This window comes from Belonocnema kinseyi, chromosome 2, assembly GCF_010883055.1.
Source record: "Belonocnema kinseyi isolate 2016_QV_RU_SX_M_011 chromosome 2, B_treatae_v1, whole genome shotgun sequence".
Taxonomy (NCBI): Eukaryota; Metazoa; Arthropoda; class Insecta; order Hymenoptera; family Cynipidae; genus Belonocnema; species Belonocnema kinseyi.
The window spans coordinates 111914397-111934299 of record NC_046658.1 but is presented as its reverse complement, the minus strand read 5'-3'; the positions used below and the strand labels follow the sequence as shown (position 1 = coordinate 111934299).

Sequence of the window (19903 nt, the reverse complement as noted above, 5' to 3'; positions counted from 1 at the left end):
CTATTTGGCTAGTGATGTTTTTAAACAAGTCATAAACTTGGATTTAAAAAATAATAATTTTGTTTAATATAAAGCAGCTGTTTAACAAGATCAAACATTGGAAAATATGTTATACATCTTACCACTCATCCATTTAAAAATGAAAAATTTAAAAAGTGGGATTTTGGAAAAATTATAGAAAAACTGCCACCATTGTTTCATCTTTTATTTAAAATCAGTTAAAATAGCAGGGGTTCCACTTAATAATAAAACAATAAAACAGTAAAATCTTAAATACCTATACGGTCGTTCATGAAACACTTTATTTTAAAGAAAAAATCATGTAAATAAAAATAAAAAAATTTTGATAATTTACATAAGAATCAACTAGAAAACATTTAATTACTAATTTATGATAATATAAAAACAGGCCTCTGACCTCTTTTAGTCATACTTTCCAGTGACTGTTTCATAAGATTGTATCGAAAGTAATATATAAAAATAGTTCAATTTTAAATAATTAAAAAAATGTTCAACTCATTATTACAATTTTCTTATTTTCGAAACTAGAGCATAGAAGATATATAATTGAGTATCCTCTGAACTGATTGCAATTACGTTTGAAAATTACAAAGCGACATGTAATTAAGGGTCACAAAGCTGGTTTGACGCTTGGAAAATCGCGTCGCTAGATTATAGGTCAAAAGTCTTCACATTTTTTTTTAAATTCTGGTCAGAAAAAAATAATTTGACCACACCCCTGAACTTGTTTGTTTGAGCAATTAATAATCCTATAATAGTACCCAGGTAGATGACAAGCAAGTTTGCTATTACTAATCGATTTAATGATCATTGCATTTATTGGATACCCTCCAACCTTTGGTAAGCGTACTTTACAATGTTTTTTTATTCTATTGCAATCAATAAAAACTATATATTCACTGCTTTAAGTAGTTTATGGATTTTTCAGTATTTTTTAGCTAAAACCTTGAAGTATAAATACGCTCTAAAGACATTTGACAAACCATCTGTATAATAAAATAATGATTCTTATGCTGATCACGTCAGTAACTTTATTTATTTATTATATAACTTTATTTATTATTATTATTATTATTGTAGTATGTTTCCAATTAAATTATCACTTTAATTTAATTAAGTTTTTTTTAAACAAAAGGGAACTTTAATAGGAACAAGTTGTTCAACTTATTTCGGTCTTACGATCAAATTTAAAAAATAAAAGACAGGGATTAATCCGAGTCAAAAATTTCTTTAATTGTGAAAAAAAAAACAGAAAATGTGCGACGTTTCGACCACATTTGTTGGTCATCATCAAATCATTAAAATCAACATGAAAATTAGGAAACCTCGAAAATAAAAAGAGGTTCCTAATAGTTAAATTTTTACATATTTTTAAAAAAAACTTTGGATTGAACCACTGTAGTCAAAACGATGGATCACCTGTGACACAAATATGTTGTTTTTTATGTATGTTTTTTTTTGACAATTAAAGAAATTTTTGACTCGGATTAATCCCTGTCTTTTATTTTTTTAAATTTGATCGTAAGACCGAAATAAGTTGAACAACTTGTTCCTATTAAATTTATAATCGATCGAAGAAAAGTTTTACTTCTTAAAAATTTGAGAAGTTTTATTTTTTCAAAAAAAAGGAAACTTTTCATGATTATATGTTAAAGTCCTTAACTATGTTGAGTCACTCATAAGAGAGCATCCTCATAAATTACGTAACACATTTTTCGCCTATTATGTTCGCAAAATTTTTTCCAATATTTTTGATAATGTTTTATTAAATGGTCACAATTGACTTACTTACCACCCGAGACGCCTAAATGACCATTCCTTTTTTATACAAAAATAAACATGTGTTACATATGTAAATAATTACATACAAGAATTACAAAAAAAAATCAACGCTGTCATTTTTACTATTCGAAATTAAAGGATTTTTCATTTCAAATCTATAAAATTGAATAAGTTTCAACTTCAAATCTTCGAAATTGAACTATTTTAACACAAGCATTCAAAATTGCACAATTTTTTATTTTAGACATTAAATATTGAGGAGTCTTCAAATGCAAACATTGAAAATCGAATAATTTCCAATATTACATGTTAAACATTTAAGATTTTTCAATTCTACCTCTTGAACATTTCACTACTGATCCACAAAATCATCCAAATTTAAGAATTTTTAATTCACTCTCTTGAAAATTCAAGGATTTTTTATTGTGAATTTTCAAAATTGAACTATATACCAGAATTTAAAAAAAAAACGTTGAAAACTACATTTGAAATAGATGTTCAAAATTTCACGACTTTAAACTATAAAAATTTTTTATTGAAAAAGTTGGCGAATATTAAATTTGTAAAATATCTTTAAAATGTATTAAAATTGACCGTTGAGAACATCAGGAAGATTCAGGAATCGAGAATCACTTCAGAGTTATTGTAAGATAATTTTTTTCATTTAACTAATAATATCTCCAAATTGAAAACATCATTTTAAATTGAAAGAAGCACTTTCATTGGGACAAAAAACTATTTCTCTAAACTACAAAATTTTTTTGAATCAAAGAAATACTTTTATAATATTATAATATTTATGATCTATATATTATTATATTTATGAATATTTATGATGCACATGTCACAAAGCCGAATCAAATAAAAATTTAATTACACTTAATATTTAGTTAAAATGGTTTGAAAGCTGATAAAGCTATGTTTTAATATTTATTTTAATTTATGTTTATGAATATTATATTTTATAGTACTTTAAATTTATTGTTTTAAGTAAATATAACAATTTCTTAAGATCATCGGAAAATTTCAAATGATTTTTTTTACTTCGAAAATTAATTTAAAGAAAAAATTATAAAAGATTTCAAAAGATTTCAAATGATTTCCTAAATTTTCGGAAAAGAATATAGAAAATCTGAGAAAAAATTTGTTCAATTTTTCAACATTACAACATTTTAGAAAAAAAGTTAAGTAAACTTAAGAGAGTAATTTCCTGGGGTAATTTTAAAATACTTTTTTAAATAAAAAATCTAATTTTTAAAGAAATTTTAGTAAGATTTAACTTTTTTTAAAGATTTCGGAACATGCCAAAAAAAACTACAAATTTTAAGGCAATTTTTGTTAATTTTGCAAGATTTTAAAAAAGTTGTAAGAGTTTTCCTTAAGATTCATGTGAAAATAATGAATGATTTTTTATTGTAAAGAATTGATTCTAAGAAAATATTTTAAAAGATTTTATTACACTTCGAAAGATTTTCAAATTTTTTTTTTCAAAACATATTTAGAAGGGTTAGAAGTTTTAAGAAGATCAAACAATAGTTTTAAATTTGAAAATATTTCAAAAATTTTTAAACTAAATGTAAATTTTAATATTCCAATACTTTTTTAAACTTTGCAAGGTTTCAAAATATAAAAAACTTTTCTTAATGTACTGGGGTCCAAACTAAATATTTTTTGGTGAATAATTCGACTAATTGGTTACAAGTTGAACTACTTTGTAAAAAAAACACTTTTTTGTTTGAAGAATTGAAGATACATCATTTAAGCGAAAAATGTATCTGTTTAGTTGAGAATATAACTTATATATTTAAAAATTTGTCTTTTTGCCATGATACTAATCTTCGTAGCAGAATTTTTTTTATTTAATCTGGTTTTGTACAGGATTAAACTATATTGTTAAAAATTCGTCTTTTTTATGATTTTGGCTGTTTTTAATGTGAAATTAAAATCTTTTTTAAATTGAAATATCAATCATACATTATTCGTTAAGAAATAATATTTGTTGTGAAATATTTAACAACTTTTCATTATTGACAAGGATCTTAGTCAAGTTATATTTAAATCACTGAAAATGAAATGAAAATGGGAAAAATTTGTTCGCTCTCTTAAAATTTCAAAGAGAGATTTTATAATTTGTCTCTTGGCAGAAATGACTCTTTAGATATCCCTAGAGTACCAGATTTATGATGAAGAAATCGATATTATACGTTTAGGAGTATTACACATTTGGCCGATTCACCTAGTTTCCTTGAGAGCTACCGACTGAGAATAAAGTTTTCATTATTCTTCCTCTGATATTTTTGTTATGCAGAATCAGAAATTCATATTTCTTTTGTCAATACTGAGAAGGTTGAAATATTTCTAAAGAATGAAGATTATTTCCTCCAAGATATAATATTTAGAACAAAAGCTCAAAAAATTACTTGAATTAGATGTTAAATAATCAATGTGTCACAAGAACATACCATAATTGTTTAAAATAATTAAATACAATTTATGATTAAAATATTTAAAAATAATTTTAATTTTTAAGATTAAAATTATTAATAAACGAATTTTCAATTAAACGAGCGTTATCAATCACAGGCTACGCGCACGTGTAGTTTTTTCCATTTAAGGGTAAAAATACTTTTTGATCAAAAATACCAATTTAGATTCACCATTTATTTGTTTAAAGTTTTTCAATACAATACTTAAATTCGAGCTACATTTATATTCTAAGACCTTAGAATAAAAAAAGAAGTATTATGAATTTGTTTAATTTGGTGATTGTGAAATCTCTTTTGTTAAAAGAGCATAGCTCGAGAGTTTGAGCGCACCTACGGCACGCGACTGATGGCAATCGTACTCCACGCTCGGTCTTTGCATTTCTGCCGCATTCGTGCACAGACCTTTTAACATCAAAGGTCAACGGATTGACAACTGTAATTTTGTGATTGTGTAATCTATTTTGTTAAAGCTTTTCGTCTTTTACGAACACATTCTCATTAAGTATCTCGTGCTTCGCACTCGGTTTTACCGAAATGTCAACTTTTCTACATTATACACAACACTTTTATATCAAATATAATACATTTTTTATATAACTCTGCCTGAGATTGCTCATTTAGATATTGCAAAATAAAGCACAAATTGTATTTATCATCATTATTTTAATATTTGTTCCTTATTTGACTCAAAATTATATTCTAAGCTGCGCTGAAACATGCATCATTTCAATAAATTTATACCATTACAATTCATAATATGCGCAAAAATTGAATCATATTAATTCTTATTTCCTGGTTTTTATCATTTTCTTATTTATAATCTTGTTTGTTACGATTAAATAAAAACTACCGCGCATCTGCATTAGGTCTAATGCAAGGACCTGTATGGGATACTATGTAGGATCCTATGTCCTCTTTCGTCTTTTCTGTCCTTTTTCAAAAAATGTAATTTCCTATTTTTAATATTATTTTTTACGATTGAAAGAAAATCTACTCGTCCTGTCTTAAAATTTTATTTTGAATGCTATTTTTTACCACTAAAGCAAAAACTACGTGTCCTATAAAAAATTATTCATGAAAAATTTCAATGACTTTTTGGTATTTTTTGGAAGCATAACCTTTGTCTATTTATTTTTTTCATAGCTTGTGTCGTTTGTCAAAAAATACACTTTTCTATTCTTATTGTTTTTTACGCATAAAACAAAAACTGCGCATCCTGTTAAAAATAATTATTAAAAATGTAGATCTTTCTAGGGCGCGCAATTTTAGCCTATTCATTTTATTCGTAACTTTTCAAACAAATTAAAAAAGTTTTTTTTTCATATTTCATCTAAATCTAAATTAGCTAGTTTACGAACTTGCTCTTTCTTTTTAGGCCATAAAAAAGTGTGCCAAATCAGAATCCAATCTGATCAATTTTTCGAAAGTTATCGTGCCTACAGTATACAGATTACAGACAAACACCTTCTTAAAAATCGGTTTTTCTGACTCAGGGGGTCCCAAAACGTGGACATTTAATGAAAACCAACAAAGTGAAATTTTACATAAAACCAATACCTTCTCATTAGGATGAAAATGTAATGAATTCAATTATAAAAGAAAATTACTCATTAGGAAATTTCGATTTACAAAATTGATGATGCAGAAAATTAAGTAATATAAATTTCATGAAACATGTACCACGCATTTAATTTTTAATGAAATCCATATTTTCAAGCATCTAAATAGAAAAAAAATTATATGTGTTCCAGTTAAAAACGATTCTAATTTAAGATCAATCAAAATATGAGGGGAAAATTCAAGATAAGAAAATTGTAAAGAAGTTAATAAATTATTGTGAAGCTTAGAAATTATAAATATTAAATACAATTGGGATTGTAATTAAATTTCACTTACATTTCACTAAACTTTTCGACAGTTAGAAGGAATTTGCATATAATCTTTTAATTTTAATTTTGATAAAAAATTTTTTGATTGAAAAAATGTTTTTTATGTTTCACTACAAAGTCTCTTATTTAAAGAGGATAAGCAGTTATAGTTAAAAATTAAAAAAATTTTTAACTTATCTATTTTTTTAAAATTATAAAACTTTATTACCTTCCGGTTAATTGATTTCTAATTATAATGCTTCTGATTTAAAGTGCAGTCGAATTTGAACGATTGGAAATTTTATAATTTTGAAAAATATATTCGTACAAAACCGAAAAATATCCATAAAAAAGCCTTTTTTACCATTTTTGAAATTACTATTAACCCCAAATCTATTCAAATTTATTTTTCTGTCTTTAGATTTGCTTTATTTACTAAATATATCCTTTGATTTATTTATCTACTATTCTACATTTGCTGATAGGTTAAACAGGAAGTAAAAAATACAAATCTTAAGTAATAAATTTGATTTTTTAATTTGTTGTTGAAAATATAAAGTTAAGTGATACGATCAAAAATTTAGGAAAATTGCATAATAACGTTTTATTACATTTTAAGTAGCGTTTATTATGATCACAATCGTTCAGTAAGTACTATCGAATATAATTAATAATCAAAGATTAAAAATAATATTTCAATAGCCATATCGGCTTTCATAAGATTAAATTTTAATTCTTAATGGCCTTCAGTAATCTGCATACAGATTACTTTTATTTAAATATTGGATTTAAATCCAGCAGCAATTATTAGCAAACAAATAAATTATTAAGTTATTTTGAAACTTTATATCGTAATAATAATATGAAAGGAAATATGAATTGGTTGCCAGTGAAAGAAATTATTTTTCATTCAAAGAAATTTTGCTTGATTCGAGGAAGTTTTTTTGGACGTATAAAAATTTTGGTCCAATTTAAAATTATTTTCTTCTGTTCAAAGTGATTTTTGGTGAAATAAAAAAATGTGTCAAAAACGGGTTGGAAAAAAATTCAAAACAAATATTGTTCTAAATAACTTTTGAACTCTGAGTCTTTTTAATTTAATTAAATTTTCAATAGAAGATTCTTCAATTCGTAATGTGTATTTTTAGGAATAAGTAATTCTTCTTTTTTAATAGTTAAACTTTGAAGATTTACAATTAAAAACTCTTCAATTTCAATGATGGAACAATACATCATTTTTTTATTTGGATAATTTTGGTAATAAAAAGTGAACTTTTCAATTGAAAATCTTCCAAATTAAAGAAAATTTGTATGCAAATCATCAGAATTACAAAATTCTTATTTGTAAATTTTCCAAATTGAAACTTCTTTACTTTAAAATATTTACAGTTTGAAGTTTTACAATTTTTAAGTGTGCCAATTGAAGAATCTGAATTTTAAAAAATTTACATTAAAAACTATTAAACTTTTAAGATTTATATTTTAAGGGTATGTAATTTTTAAACTTTTTTTAAAATACATAGTTCAATTTTAAGTGTGTACAATGATAAATTCTTGAGTTTTTAAGATTTTCGATTTGATTCTTCAATATTAACCTGTATATATAAAAATTCTGAAATTTTAATGATTTTGGGTAATAAAAGTAAAAACTTTTCATTTCCGAACCTTCCAAAATGAATAACTTCAAAATGGAAATGATCAACATTACAGAAATTTTAATCATAAAACTTAAAATTGCATCATTTTTAATTGCAAAGTTGAACCTCTAATTTTTAAGATTTACAATCCAAAGCTCTACATTTTTGAAGAGTTACAATCAAAAATTTATGCTGCAGTGTAACGCCGAATACGTAGTTCAATTTTTAAGATTCACAATGGAAAGTTCTTCAATTTTATAGATTTGCAATTGAAGTTTCTTCAATTATGCACAATAAAAATGACATCCCTGATTTATTTTTTCGAAATTCACACAAATTGAGGGACTGCACCTTATTAAATGAAACCTATTCAATTAAATTAATTGAAAAACTAAATTTGATACGTTTCATTTTATCTGAATCCATATGGTTTAAAATTTTTGAAGTTTAACGAGATATTGCAAGTTTGATCACTTTCTAGATTGTGTTGCACCTTTGGCATATTTTAATAAATTAAGTGTACAAATTTACAGTATCTTTAGGAAACAATTCTAAAATTTCAACTCAAACAAGGGCCTAAAAAGAATAAAATTCTTTAACAAAAATATGCCCGCTGCGCGGGCACATTGGGATTGCGCGCCATGCTTTGCGCTCGTTTTTGTAAGTGTAATACGTACACTATAAATACATTTGTTTAAGCATCATAAATATTGTAACTCAAATCGAAAATTCTGATTTCAACTTCTAAGGAATTACAGCCGTAAATTCTAAATGAATTTTTTTCCATTTATTTTTAAAGAAGGTTCTCACACAACCTATGGCTTTGACGATTATATTCTAATTACGGAACTCGCGCTCGATAATTTCTGTCCAATTAAAAAATTTTATCAAGATAATTTCTAAATCTTGTTCATATCTACTAAAAATAACGTTTTAAACTCACGTATTTCTGAAAAACAAAAATTGAATATTTAAAAAAATGATAAAACTTTTTGAATTTTTGTCTAATTACCAAATTTAATGAAAATAGTTCTGAAGTACATATATTTTTTATCTAGTAGAAATTTTGATTCATATTTCCTAACCTATTAAAAAGAAAATTTTTCCTTTTTTTTTGAAAATTTTCAAAATTTTGAAAAGCATATAACTTTTTCAATTTCTATTAAACTTAAAAATGATCAAAGGATAATTTGTAAGCCTTTTTGCCATGTAACAGTAAATTTGACAAAAATTTCTGAAAAACATAAATTTTTTTTTCAAATTTTGAAAAAGTTTCAACTTTTAAAATTTTTGTCTAGTCGAAAAATTTAACTAAGAAACTTTTTAAATATACTTGATATCAAGTGAATAATTCAAATGAAATTTCCTTATCTATCAGACAAATATTTTTTTCCATTCTTCTGAACATTTTCAAAATGTTCAAAAGTATACAACTTTTCTAATGTCATTCGAAATTAAAAATTTTATTTTGATAATTTGCAAGTCTTTTACCCATCTATAAGAAACTTTGAAAAAAATGTCTAAAATTTGAAAACAAATGTCAGATTTTGAAAATGCTTTGAATTTTTTAATTTTGGTTGGGAATATCTACTTAATGAACTAAACCTTCATTATGGGAAAATAAAAAAGTATATCAAAGACTGACTTGATTGGCAAAATTCTTCAAACGTTAGCGTAGCGACAATATTCATGTAACCATACATACAGACAGACATACAGACAGACATCGCCAAATTTTATGATTTTCGGATTCTGTGAGTGCCGAAACGTAAAGATCCGTTAAAAACCAGAGATCGAAAATTTGGACGATTACACTCACTCTCATGAATGAGAATGTAGAAATAAGATTAAACAATAGGCCATTAATAGCTTCTGCAGGAGGTACAGTAACAGTTAGTATTTATTAATTAGTAATTACGAAGAAAAATAAACATAAAACATCATGTATCGTTTACTAAATAACCCGAGAAAGAAAAATATTAGCTATTGCATTAAAGACAATGTCTACTGCAAAGAAAGGAAGTAAACAACATCGATTTCCTAAAGCACCCCAATGCTCATATCTTCACTGGCCTTTGGAATGCATATTCAGCAAATCCATTTTCCCTGGAGCAAACAAAAACTGGCTTGCGCCAGTTCTCATTAGAGAACTGAGTGTTTCTCCTAAATGAAAATAAAAATGAAAACAAACGAGTCTTCATTTTTTAAAATGGCCTCTGGGTTTAGGTCACGATTAAAAAGAAATCCCTTGAATCGTGTTTCTCTTACGGGTATCCACCTACCTACGAAATAATTCAGAGAAGTTCACAAGATGGCGATTAAGGTATGAAAAACGTGCGATTAAAAATTCCATCATGGCAGAGCTTGACAGGTGGGCTGTTACCTGGGGGTGAGCCGGGACACCAGCTGTCCCGGAGAGAACAAGTTTGTACCGATTGCCATGGCAATCGCAGGCACCAGGCGAGACCCCTATGCGCCACTGAATTCAACATTCAAAAATCAATCCACTACCTGCATTCAAATAATGAATTTCAAAAAGAAAACACCATTTGCGGCAATAAATTTTCCTGAAAATAGACGAGGGTAGTTCGCAAAGACGACAAAATTTTAGCCGCAGTGCGGACTCTATTGATTTTCCGGGGCTCTCTATACGCCGTAGGTTCGCGTTGGAAAAGCGCGCAGAACTCAGCAAAGTCGATGTAAATAAACAAGTCACCTCATGCACGCATAATTTGGCTCCAATTTCCTCATTTTCGCTTCTCAGATATCTTTGCCAATTGGATCACACGACTCATTAATTTCACTTAAATTATTTCGATTCTCCATAATATTTTCAGAGCAATTTAAAAAACTGCTAGAGGAATGCACGCTATCTGCTAGACGAAACTAATAAGCGATTAATGTTCACACTATCAGCGGAACTCCCTTGATGCCTCTGATGTGAAAGAATCAGGAAAAGTCAGATTTTTACGTGTGTCAAGATTACATTATAAATGAGGAATATCGCCTCAGCATGTTTGCAAATGTTGAGATAAAACAATATTTTTCATCAAAGGGAGATCAAGAAGAGCCTGGGCGGGGTTTATGAAATGAAGAGTATGGAGAATTTTACAAGCCAAAATTTGGACAAATGAACTATTTATCGCTTTTTCAAAAACAAAAAAGATAGTCAAATGTCTGCAAATATTAAGATAAAACGATATTTTTCATGAAAGTTATATTAAAAAGAGCCTGGGCAGGATTAATAAATGTACAGTATAGAGAATTTCAGAATCCGAAATTTAGACACATAAGCTGTTTATCATCACTTTTTTAAAAACGAAAACAATAGTAAAATGTCTACAAAAATATTGAGACAGAACAGTAGCGTTTATCAAGGTGATTTTAAGAAGAGGCTGGGCGGTGGCTAGTAACTGGACAATATGGAGAATTCTATAGACCGGACTTTTCGGGGTATAGAGTTCTTTAAACCGGATTTTGATCAAATAAGCAGTTTTCTCATTGCTTTTTGAAAAATGAAAACGATAGTCAAATCAAGATTGTTTCATTAGCTGGGCAATGATGAATCTTTGAAGAAGAGAGATACAAACTTACTTTTTTGTAAATAATATAAATCATTATTTAAAAATCATATTAACACCTGGTTCAATTATTCAGCCCATTAACTTCCTTAATTTAATCATAAATATAATTTTCTTTCTGCAATAGCGACCGTCTTGTGTATTAAGCCAAAAATTTATTGCGAAATTCGGCTGAATAATGAAAGATCATATGTTCGACAAAAAAGTATTAATACTTCTTTCTGAATGAAAAATTCTTTTCGCCAATTAAATTGCACCACCGATTTGAAATCTCCAATATTATTATCGATGTCTATTATTTTTAGATTTATTTCCCTGTCAATAACCGATATATCCGACTTCCGTCTCCAGAGATTCATTATTGAGAGAGGAAAAGAAACTGCTTTCTAAATGAAAAATTCTTTCCACCAATTGAACCCCACCATCCATCCAAATCTTTAATATTATTGTTATCTTTTATTTTTTGGCTTATTCCCATGTCAATGACTGACATATCCGACTTACATGTTCAGAGATTCATCTATGAAAAAGTAGGTCGTCTCGCAAACGCCACCCTTCACCGGATTTTTATTTTTCTCTACTGAAAACAGATATTCTTATGTGGAAGAAAAAAGGGTAAATATATATGTATATATAAAATAACGAGTGCGAACCAACCGGCTTATCAGCTCTTTGTCGACCTGAATAAAAAATACTATAAATAGCGATTTGTTCATTATAGTGAGTGACGTAAAAAAGTTTCACTTATTAATCTTCAAAAAAATTGATTCCGATAGTTATCTGGCGTATACTCATCTGAGACGAAAATAATGATGATGCAAAGTATATAAAGCGCGATGTGTGTTAACAGCTGATGAAAACAAAAGTTTTTTTAACGACCATGTTCACTAACGCAATTCGCGATAATTCGCTAATATGATCTCGAGCTTCGAACTTGCAAGCACGTCAGACCCAGCTTACACTCAAGGACGTGACCTTTACATCATTTTTTGTGGTACCGTACCTAAATGTAATTAATTTGTTTTAAAAAATTTAGGCATTAAAAAAAAACATTTCCTTACTTTTCTAGGATTTGTACGATTTAACTGATCCCAAAATGGTGGAATAATTTAAGGGGAATCATGAAGCGGGAAATTAGCAAGAAGACTCTAAATTTCTTTTCTTAAATGTCAATTTTATTAATGTTTGATAACATTATTAATAATATTATTAATATTAATTTTGTGATAATAAAAAAAAATTAATTCAAATTCAAAAGTATTTGGCATTAAAGGATTCATTAAAGATTGATGTTCAGGATATTCTATTCGAGATATTTGAATTAAAAAATTGAATTATCATTAATGAAGTTGGTTATAAGATGGTTAAATATAATAATTCTAAAGATTAATTCAAGTTTAAAAATAAAAAATTAAAAGAAGCTATAAGTTGCTGGAAAGGATAGATATTAATGAAACAACTAAAAATGTTAATTCACGCACCTTCGTTTGACGGATGCGAGGTCTCGTCGAAGACCTCCCTGCACACAATAGTGGCAGCGCTATCCTGGGAAATACTCATTTTCTCGATGTTCCCGAAAGTCTGATTAGAGCGGAAAAAATTTACATTGTGTCTTTTAATTGGCCGGTTGACTCGCGGTGATTTCGCGATAAATGTGAAAGAAATTCACGGGAGCCTGTCATGTTGACGATTTGACGTTTGCGCGAACCCGAACCGAACGACGGTCAATGTTGAATTCAAGTTGAATGTAGGGGTAGGAGGAAAGTCGAGCGATCGCAGCGACCTCTCGTTCAAAAGCAAAAATGGGGTGAAATAATAATAGGAAATCTGAGGGGATAAACTATTTTCCTTTTTATTGGCTGTAGTGCTTATCATCAGATGCTAAGTTCCTACCTTATCGACACTTTCAGGCAATTTTTATTAATTTAGTTAATTTATTAGTTTTTATTCAAAATTCTTCTAGATATTTTTACTTTTTAAAAAGTTTAGTTTATTTCGTTGAATTAATATACATTTATAAAAAATCCCTGCATCGCTGACATCAGGTAAGCACGCAGAACTTCTTTATCGACTTTACGATAGCTTCCTGATTTTTAAGCAGACTATAAAAAGGGATTCTTGATTATTTATTGTTAATTAAATGATTTCTGCACATTATATGTTTAAATTTTACAAATATGAAATGTGCCTTTAACTTCGCAATACAAATGTTTTTACTGTAGCTGTGTGATTTAGAATTTAATTTGTTATATTTTTATTATGAAAAAAGTCAACTGTTGCAAAAATTTCTGATTACTACGTACAATTATTTTTAGATTTATTAAATTTCATTATTATGATTGAAGTAATAAAGGAAGAACTAAATTGGAAATAAAATTCAAAAATAATGATTTTCCCCTTATTATATTATAAAAATTTGTATTAATTAATACTCTTTCTTTCTGTAATTTAATATTTAAAAATGAAAAATATCAAGCAAAAACTTTTAATAGATGAAATTAACATGTGAGTGAGTAGTTAGTATTATAAAATTAATTTTTTTATAATTATCTTCCGTGAGAGTCAAAAACTGATTTTTGATGTAGGGGATAACGAAAAAAAGTTTTAATTATTGCTTAATGTTGTTGCAACTGTTAGCTGGAAGAGTACATGCAATGGATACAGAGATCCTGTCAGTGCTGCCACTTGCCGGCGGATTAAAAATGATCATACAATTGTTTTGGGATCGTTCAAATATTACGTAACATTTTTTTTATCTTTTGATCCCCCTCCCCTTCCCACTTCCCATATAACAGACCGTGAAATTTCTCATCAAAAAACATACTAGAACTTTTCTGAATAACAAAATGTTTTTTAAGATGAAGGATTATATAGGAATAAATAAAACAATACTTTGATGTAGCACTGTAAGTGTTTAAATTTTTTTTAAGACATACAAATATAAAAGTGGCCTAATGTAAGTACTAATTAAAATTAACCAGTTCGAAACATTTTTCAATACGATGCAGATTTCAAAATGATATTAAAAATAATATAACATACAAATTTTGAACATACATTTATAACATACATTTTTCTTTTTGTTAAAAGATTTGAAATACTTGAATTATAGTTGAAATTAAATTCTGAGAATGGAGAATAAGAAAATAAGTATTATCAGTTTGTTTTTAAATTCATATAAATATAATTTTTATAAGATTTTTGGAAAATTAAAAAAAAATACGTTTGATTATTTCGGATGTATCAAAAAAGAATGTAGAATATTTTAAACAAATTTTCATATAACAGAATTTTACAAAATATTAGAAAATTTTTAAATCTTTTTAGAATATGTATAGGACATTTTGAAGTTTAGAAGAAAGCAAGAAATATTTGATAACTTTTCGGAAAAGTTTTCGAGGTTATAAGTATTTATAATCTATTTAAACCTTTTTAAATTTCTGAAAAATTTTAACTGAATCGAATTCTTCTTGAAATTTAAACAAATTAATAAAAATGTAAAAAATTTCCTTATCTTCTCAATTTTCCCACGAATAATTGTCAAAATTTGTTTATTCTTTTGAAACCTTTTGAAATTCTTTAAAGCTTATTTTTAAAATCTTTAAAAATCTAAAATTTTAGCAATCTTTTAAAGTTTAAAATTCTTTTTGAATCTCTTTATTTCTACCGAATATTTCGGAAATTTACTCTATTCATTATTATTTGTTTAATATTGCTGAATTAAAACATTTTGCTTTAAACTTTTTTACACTCTTTTTCGAAATTTTAAGAAATCGTTAGATACGTTCAAAACCATTTTTTAATTTTCTTTTAAAGTTTATTTAAAAAAATAAAAAATCTGCGAAATTAAAAAATTGCCTTACCTTTCAGATTCTTCTTTGCCGATATTTCAAATCTTTTAACATTTTTTCAAATGTATCATTCAAATGTACTTTTTCAACATAGTATCTTTAAATTAATTTTTCGGAAAAAAAATTATGTCAATTTAGTCTAATATTTCTTTCGAAAAGTAATTAGTTTTGGTCTAGGGAAGTGATTGTCAATATTTTAAAGCAAGTTTCAATTATCAAAAGAAATTAAATTTATTTAAATAATTACTTGTCATACAAAAATAGATTCTTGTCTAACAGAAACATTATCTATAGGTTGCCTTTTTATATAAAAATTAAGTTTTTAAAATTAATTATAAATAACTTAAAAATTTTGATTAATATTCCACTAATAGCGACTAAACCAGCAATAACGTTTTTGGGCAAAAAACGAAAGAAAAGTGCTTGAAGGTGTACATTTCAAGCAAAATTGATAGTTTTGGATTTTGGGTTACTACTCGGGGTATCGTGGGGTATGTCAGGAGATCTATGGGTGTGTAACATTGAAATTTTTTCTTTGAATATTGTCATGCCCCAAAAAATTTATCTTGACTCAGGAAAATGTACATAAATGAATAAAATAATTTTTATTCACTTCACAGAAGTTATTTCAAAAACCCCAAAAAGTTATTTTCTAGCATGTGTTATTTATTTGGAATAGACAAAAATTGTGCTTCCGAAAAATATCTACAGATTTGTTACTGTTAACTTTTTGATAGGACGCTTAGTTGTTGTTTTATTGGTAAAAACAGCATTAAAAAGAAAGAAATCAAATTTATGGAAAATCGATTCAAGGTTCGAGAGAAAATAAATGAACGAAAATTGTGTATTAAAAAAAGATCTACAAATTTTTAATAAGCTTTTGTTATCAAAATACATAATTTAATTTAAAAAAATAAATTTTTGGAAAAACGACACAAGCTACAATATCATCATAACAACCTTTTGAATTTTATTGGAAAATCGAAAATGCAATGAAAAAGATGAATAGATAAAAGTTGTAATCGTCCAAATTTTCTATCTCTGGTTTTTAACGTATCTTTACGTTTCGGCATGCGCAGAATCTAAAAATCATAAAATTTGATGGATGTCTGTCTGTCCATATGCCTGTATGTATGGTTACCTGAATGTTGTAGCCACGCTGACTTTTGAAGGATGTATTCAATCGATTCAGCCTTTAATACAGTTTTTAAGGTTCCCAAAATGAAGGTTAAGTTCGTTAAATAGATATTTCTAACAAAAATTAAAAAATTAAGAGCCTTTTCAAAATTTGAACATTTTTGTTTCAAATTTTCGAAATTTTCGACAAATTTTCTCATAGATGGGGAGAAGAATTTCAAATTATCCAAATAAAATTTCCAATTGCGATAAAAATTAGAAAAGTAATATACTTTTCAAGAATTTGAAAATGTTCAAATAATGGAAAAAATGATTTTTTCATAGATCCAAAAATTTCATTTATAATATTTACTAGATATCAAATATATTTAGTAACTATCTCAGTTAAATTTTTCGACTAGACAAAAATTCAAAAAGTTAAAGCTTTTTCAAAATTTGAATAAAAGTGTTTTATGAGTTTAAGAAACTTTTATCAAATTTTATGGTACACGGAAAAAAGACTTGCAAATTATCCTAATGAAATTTTTAAGTTGGATGAAGTTTTAAAAAATGATATGCTTTTCAGCATTTTGAAAATTTTCAAAAGCAGGAAGAACAATTTCAAATGGGTTAATAAATATCAATCCGAATTTCTACTAGATATAAAATATGCGCATTTCGCAACTATTCGCATGAAATTTCTTAATCAGACAAAAGTTCCAAAAGTTTGATCACTTTTAAAAACATCCTATTATTATTTTTAAGAAATCCCTAAATTTAAAGCGTTATTTTTAGTAGATTTGAACAAGATTTACAAATTATCTTGTAGGTACTTTGAGTAGCTTTTTTCAAAACAAATCGAAAAAAATTGCAGTTACAATTTATGGCTGTAATTTCTCAGAAGTTTAAATCGCCGTCTTTGATTTAAGTTATAATATTCATGATATTTGAAAAAATGTAGCTAAAGTGTATGCATTAAACGTACGAAAACGAGCGTGAAACGCCACGCGCCCGGCGCGCAACGAGAATGTACCTGCACAGCGGGCATATTTTTTAAAAAGGATGTGCGCTTTTTTAATTATAAAAATGAGACAATGAAAATACTTCTCTTTTAATATCAATAAATATTATGAATTGTAATAATATAAATTCATTAAAATGATAGATTTTTAGATTAAGCTGAGAATAACAATCACTGCAAAATAAGGAGAAAATATTAAAGTAATCATGAAAAGTAAAATTTGAAAATCATTTCGCAATGAATAAGCAATCTTAGGCCGAGTTACATAATTAAATATAATATACACTTGATATAATAGTGTTGAACATGATGTGGAAAAGTTCACATTACGGACAAAATCGAGTGCGAAGCACGGTATACGTGAAGAGAATGTCTTTGTTAAAGCCGAAGGAGCTTTAACTAAAGAGAACTGGCAATCACCAAATTACAGTTGTCGATGTTTTGAGCTTTAATTTGGAAAGGTCTGTGCACAAATGTGGGGGAAATACAAAGACCGAACGCGTAGCGCGAAGTAAATACATTATCGAGCGCGAGAACCAAAAGTCGCGCGACCTAGGCGCGCTCAAATGTACGAGCGAATGCAGCCACGCGCGATGAGAATCTGTCCACGAAGTGGGCAGATTTTGTTGCCATCAAATATAATTAAAATTGCACTAAATGCATACAAATCATTTATGTGATACTAATGAATGCGTATCGGAAACATCTACAAATCTAGGTATAAAAAGCCTTAATAATAGAAGAAAAAGTAAATTATGTAAAAATATATTTCCAAAAATCTGTTTCTATAAAATAACATAATACCAATTAATTCGCGATAAAAAATTAAGCTACTATTGTTTTAAACATTGTTTGATATGTACAAAAGCAATGAACATATTTAGAGTTCAACCTTTGCGAATTGTGATAAAAAAGTGCAATATTTCATTTGATTGGATTACATGTTCTGGAAGGATTTTCTTTTTTAAAAAATGGATCAAGAACTTCCAAGTCAATAGCAAATTATCAAACATTTTTAATTTTTAGATCACCCTAAAGCGGAATGTTGTAAATTACTATGATTGCTTTAAGTTTTTAAATTAGTTTATGGTTTTCAACGTGTACATGAGAAAGCAGCACTCTGTTTAAATACTAAGCATATTATAACTTAAATTTGAAGAGTTGATGGAAAAATGTCATGTGTTTGCGCATTCTAGTTAAAGTGACAGATAATCATAAGATTCACAAGATATTCGATATTTGTAATTATCAGAAACTCAAAACCAGCAATTTCTGTAAAGGATAAGCGACAAAAAATGAATATCGTATCCACAAATATACCTGTTTAGTATACTGGCCCAATGGAAGAATGTTTTGCATTCACACATTCATGTTCAACTGAAAAATAATCCTGAAATTCACAAAATGATAGGTATTTTTAACAAATAAAAGTTAAGAAATGGCTATTTCTGATCCGGATGAGCGGTAAAATGCACATTGTACACGGAGAAAAATAGATGTTAGCACAGACTATCTAGATATTAAAAGGTAATATCTTAGCGATTTAACTATACTGAAGTATACTGAAGTATACTGAAGTAGAGCATCCGTAGATATTAAAAAGAAGATTTTAACTGACAATATCCAAGATATTAAAGGGCAGATTCTAAGATATTCAAGAAATATTTTTTAATTGTGCAAAAATTACCTGTAAATCATGCCATTTTCTTGTAAAGTGCAAAAGAATGTTAATATCGTAGTCCTCTGTTTTGAAAATCCGAATCCTCAAGCATTCGGCTTTTTGCAAAATTATACGATTTTTGTGTTAAACAGATAACACACTGTTCAAGGCTAATATGAAAGATGCCTGTAGCTGAGTCCTCATTTTCTTGAGAAAATTATAACATATCCAAAAACATTTAATCCATTCTCCACCAAAACTTATAGTGCAATAGATATCCGAAAAACCACAATACACACGATGAAAGCTCAAGATACAGATAAAATCTTTTGTCGCCACGCCACACGTCAGCGACCTTGCTCCGATAAAGTTTAGCTTTTAGTATCTTAGATATTAACTGTTAATATCACATATTTTATACTTTCAATATAAACAGATATTGCCCTTTAATATTTTGTATGTTGAATAGAAGATATTAGATAGTATGCCGTAATATCTATATATTATGGTTAAATATCAAAGTTTCTAATATCTGCTTATCAATATCTATTTTTCTCCGTGTATCTGAATGTATTCCTTCTTAATATAGACCCAATGGACAAACTCAGGTGTTCGCGCATTTGTCTTAAATTGATCGACAATTATAAGGTTCAGAAAAATTTTCACATTTCTTATTATTTCATAGACAAAAATATTTATTTTTAATTAAAATAAAGAGTCAATGTTTTATCTTATATTGTCATATGTATCTTTTTAGTATGGTTGTGATTAAAAGTTTTGTACGATCCTACACCAAGTCCTGAAAAATACGAAACTTCGAATTCCATTTAGTTTTTTATCTTTTTTAAGCTTATATATATATATATATATATATATATAC

At 27.2% G+C, this 19903-nt stretch overlaps 2 protein-coding genes across 6 annotated transcripts in view; one reads left to right on the top strand and one right to left on the bottom strand.

Moving 5' to 3' along the window:
* The window catches only part of LOC117168028 (centrosomal protein of 164 kDa), a 51324-nt gene extending 38232 nt beyond the window's left edge, over window positions 1-13092 (bottom strand). For all 5 annotated transcript variants that reach the window (XM_033353347.1, XM_033353348.1, XM_033353349.1 and 2 more), the window contains exon 1: window positions 12857-13092. In XM_033353347.1, the coding sequence (XP_033209238.1) occupies window positions 12857-12935 (79 nt within the window). In that variant the 5' untranslated portion in view covers window positions 12936-13092. The remainder of the gene's footprint in view (window positions 1-12856) is intronic.
* The window catches only part of LOC117168029, a 19602-nt gene continuing 11927 nt past the window's right edge, over window positions 12229-19903 (top strand). The window contains exon 1 of the mRNA XM_033353353.1: window positions 12229-12369. Within this exon, the coding sequence (XP_033209244.1) occupies window positions 12291-12369 (79 nt within the window). The 5' untranslated portion in view covers window positions 12229-12290. The remainder of the gene's footprint in view (window positions 12370-19903) is intronic.